Raw genomic sequence first — 4349 nt, forward strand, 5'->3', positions numbered from 1 at the left:
GCCTCTCCGAGCCTGTTTCCTCTCAGACCTTCAGAGTGGCTGAGTGGACGCTCCAGGACACGGAAGGGACTGAATCAGATGGACAGACGGCGAGTCCTCAGACCACTTTCCATGACGCTTGGCCAGCCTCATGCCTCGACACCACCATCCTGAGCAGAGTCTGGCTACTTCTTCCTAAATCCATCCACTGTCACGTCCTCTAAACCATTTCATTTTGTGTGTGCTATGGGGAGAAATGACTGTTTGCCTCCACTTGATATCAAATTAAAATCAAATTTCTAGTGCTTCCTACCTGAGTCACCTGCTGAAGCGCAGAGATCTGTTACATTCAGGGCCGCACAGCAAGCAGCACATCCTGAACAGAACCCATTAATCTCACTCACTCGTCTATGGTCCTAACACAAAACCCAACCCCAATCACACAGCAAGATCCAGAGTATCAATGCCCTCTACTGCTGGATGCTTTAACTGAGTCATTACTCCAAATACTAAAGACACTGCTTCGCACAAATTTATTTTAATACAGTATATACATATACACACATACACAGTCACAAACCAGCGTGACAAGTTCCCCTCTTTAGCCAGGAGGGCTCTCCCACACCCAGGGTCCTGGAGATGCTCTAGAGAGCCCGGTGCGACAGTTTTCACACACAACACCCATCAGGGAACACTGCAGTCAGACTGAATGGCAGGGTGCCCCCCAGGGGTGCACTGCCTGGGGCCTCACGCCGGTCCAGAGCTCTGCTGGACCCTCTTCATCAGCTCTTCGTCCTGCATTGACAACTCTGTCAACTTTTTGCCCATCCTCTCATGGATGTCCAAGTACTTGGATACACATCGGTCCAGGCACACAGACTCGCCTTTGGACAGCTCTGCTTCCTTGTAGTGGGGAGGCACACACTTCCGGTGGCAGGCACTGGTCATCCTGGGGTTCGAGAGGGACAGGTTGTATCAGTACCTTCCTGTGGTGTCCCAGGACCCTTCAACAACTCTAACCCCACTGTACTGGTTTTGCCTCATCCTCTCCCCCACGATAACAGTGGAAATCCTGTTTTCACTTCAACCACTTTGGAAGGCTCTTCAGACTAAGAGCCTTGTTTGAGTCATGTATAAGACTTGCTGGATGCTGGCTGTGTGCCAGACACCGTGCTAACTGCTAACACAGTTATGTAACTAACCCTCATAGCAGCTCAGTGGGGTGTGCACAATCAAACCCCCATTTTACAGATGAGGACATTAAGACAGGAGTGCTCAGTAATTTGTTAAGGATCACACAAAGCCAAATAGTCTGATTTCATATCTGCATTTTAAAACCATTCCAGCCAGGTGGTGGTGGTGGTGGTGCACATGCCTTTAATCCCATCACTGGGCAGGGAGAGGCAGGCGGATCTCTGAGTTCAAGGCCAGCCTGATCTAGATAGGACTGCCAGAGCTAGACAGAGAAACCCTGTGAGGGGGTGGGGAGGGTTAGAGTGGGGTAGAGAAGAATTCTAATTTGCAGCCTCCAAGATAAATCAACCAATGAAAAGAGCTTCTGCTGACTCGAACCAGCCAGTGTCTCACTGTTTCCCGACTGGCATGCTTGATGCTAACGGCTTTCATGTTCAATACTGGCAATGCCTTCAGAGCAGTGTTCATTATGCCAGTTTTACTGATGATACAATCAGTTACGAGACAACTTCTCCAAAGATATTCAGCAGGTGACGGATTTATTTTCAAACTGGCCAAACAGCTACAAGCAATAGTTGCGAAGTCAGCTTTAAGGATTGGCTCTGACCTTGCTACTCACCAGCTCTGAACCCTGACATTACTAAGTCTCTTGAAACCTCAATTCCCCCTATGTTAAAATGGCACTAATAAAATTAAAATTAACCCACTGATTTTAACTTTCTTTCTTTCTTTTTTTTTTAAACTGGTGTTACTTATTCCAGACGGGTCTCAAACTCACTGTGTAGCCAAGGATGACCTTGAACTACTGAGTCTCTGGGCACTGTGATTACAAGCACATCAATGTCAAAACAAGGGTTTCCTGAATTCTAGACAAGCACCCTACCAGGGAAGTTATAGCCCCTTCACCCAGTGAGTTATTTAATATTAAAGATAAAAAAATGATAATGGGGGGGTTAGAGAGACAGTTCGGTGGTTAAAAGAACTCACTGCTCTCGCAGAGGACCTGGGTTCGGTCAGCACCCACATGGTAGCTCACGACTGTCTGTAACTCCAGTTCCAATGGCTCTGATGCCCTCTTTGGCCTCTTCAGGCACACGGTGTACATACATACATACATGCAAGCAAAATATCCATACATGTAAAATAAAAACAATTAAAGACCATAAAAATGACCATGTATATAAAATTCTGTGCAGGTGTCTAACACGGAATTAAAGTTCAATGAAGACTATGTGTGCACACTTTAATCTCCAGTACCCAAGAGGGAGAAGCTGGTGATCTCTGTGAATTCAAGGGCAGCCTGGTCTACACAGCATGATCCAGGCTAGCCAGGGTTACACCAGAGACCCCATCTCAAAAAAAAAAAAAAAGTTTAATGAATATTAGCTACTACATGGTATTAACCACTAACAGACTTTGCAGGCGGCTCAGAAGGCAAAGGCACTGGCTGCCAAGCCAGAACTGAGTCCAATCCCTGGGACCCCTGGTGGAAGGAGAGATGGACTCCTCCGACCTCCGCTAGTGCGCTGTTGTGGCAGCGTGCACGCTGGCACTCATAAACAAACACAAAATACAAAAACAAAATCAATTAAATGCGTTATTTAAAAAAGGTTAATGTTAGTTGTCTTTAAAACTGGACAGGAGATCCTCCTTCACGCCCCTTTTACTCCCTCTCAATAGCCAAGTCCTTCCAGTGACCTTAATTTACCCTAGCCAAGCACACGGTGAGGGTGGGGCAGAAGGTGGGGTTGGGAAAGCACTCGTTGCTAGCCCTTCTCTCTGTCCCGGTAAGGATGACTCGGGCTCACTTTCCAAGACAAGGGTATCGTGGAGAGGTTCTCATTACCTGTTGTACATGTCGGCCATCATCTCCACCTCCAGCTCCGCAGCCAGCTGCTGGGCTCTAAGCGGATCCATGTCAGCCGAGCACGGTGGAGAACGGCCTCGGGTCTTCAGTCCTAGGAGCAGACACGATCGTCAGCACCGACCCCTCCCGCTTCGCCCTAGTATCCGGGGGCAGCAGGTTTCAGACCAGGACCACTGCCCCCAGCAAACGGAAGTGGAAGCGAGGCCCTGCCAGGGGACGGTGCCAGCTCAAGGTCACCCGGGATGTCACCAGCAGAGCCCAGGGCCGCGAACCGAGGCATCTCGGCCCCTCCCGGCCAGAGGATCGGCGGCAGCCACGGGGCACCCGAAACCGTGGGCCTGGCCGGCGCGGCCCTGGGGATCCGACCCTCAGCACCACCGAGGCTGCTGCTGCCGGCGCGGAGGCTGCGCCCGCCACGGCGAGGGCGTCATCGGGGTCACTCCGGGGTCCGACACCGCGGCTCACTCACCCGCGCGTGCGGCCGCTCACCGATCCCACGGCGCCCCCAGCTTCGGGTCAGCGGTGAGCAGTGGCCGGGCACCCAGCTAGGAACTGGGAAGCACGTGGGTCACTTCCGGGAGGGAAGTCCAGCCTCCTCTGTGATCCGGAAGAAAACGCCCACCGGGAGGCTCTGGGAAGCCGGCTACCATAGAGACGGAGCCACCGCCGGGGGCCAGAGAGGACTCCGAGGGTCCATCGAGGCTGGAGTGAGGGGCAGAGCGCCGGCAGCCCTGGAGGTCTCCGCGTGGTTGCAAGTGTGCAAGGGGAGCGCACGCCTGAACGCAGACAGATCTTTCTCCAGGGGAGCCCGTCGGTTTTGCATGCTCACACCACCTGGAGCACTTTTTAGGAAAAAACCTCAATGCCCAGACGTTACCTCATACCCGTGAAATCAGAATCGCCGGGAGCAGGACCCAGATATTAGTAAACAAGCGAGCTGGGTGTGCACCCTTAACTGGTGGGGTTGGAGAGAGAGGATACAAGATTGCTGCTCGCAGGGAAAAGAAACATGTACAGAGTTTTTTGTTTTGCTTGTGTTTATTTATTTATTTATTTATTTTTTTGAGACAGGGTTTCACGGACCCCAGGGTATGCTCTAATTTGCTGTGTGGCCGAAGACGAGCTACAAGTTACGATCCTCCTGCCTCTGCTTCACTAGTACTAGGTTACAGGTGTGCGCCACTGTGCCTGATTTAACCTAGGACCATATGCATGCTAATTGGCAAGACTAGCTGAGCTATTTTCCCAGCCCTAGAACGTGTTTTATTGTACTAATCTATTACATATACACACACACATAAAACATGAA

General features: G+C 50.9%; 1 protein-coding gene across 1 annotated transcript; it reads right to left on the reverse strand.

Moving 5' to 3' along the window:
* Positions 1-497: 497 nt before the first annotated feature.
* On the reverse strand, positions 498-3632 carry Timm10 (translocase of inner mitochondrial membrane 10). The gene is made up of 3 exons (XM_038337100.2): positions 3510-3632; positions 3020-3131; positions 498-928 (listed from the first exon to the last, which is right to left on the reverse strand). The coding sequence occupies exons 2-3, from the start codon at positions 3088-3090 to the stop codon at positions 727-729; spliced, it is 273 nt and encodes a 90-aa protein (XP_038193028.1). The 5' UTR covers positions 3091-3131; positions 3510-3632; the 3' UTR covers positions 498-726.
* Positions 3633-4349: the final 717 nt, after the last annotated feature.

The sequence above is a fragment of the Arvicola amphibius genome, chromosome 7 (genome assembly GCF_903992535.2).
Source record: "Arvicola amphibius chromosome 7, mArvAmp1.2, whole genome shotgun sequence".
Taxonomy (NCBI): domain Eukaryota; kingdom Metazoa; phylum Chordata; class Mammalia; order Rodentia; family Cricetidae; genus Arvicola; species Arvicola amphibius.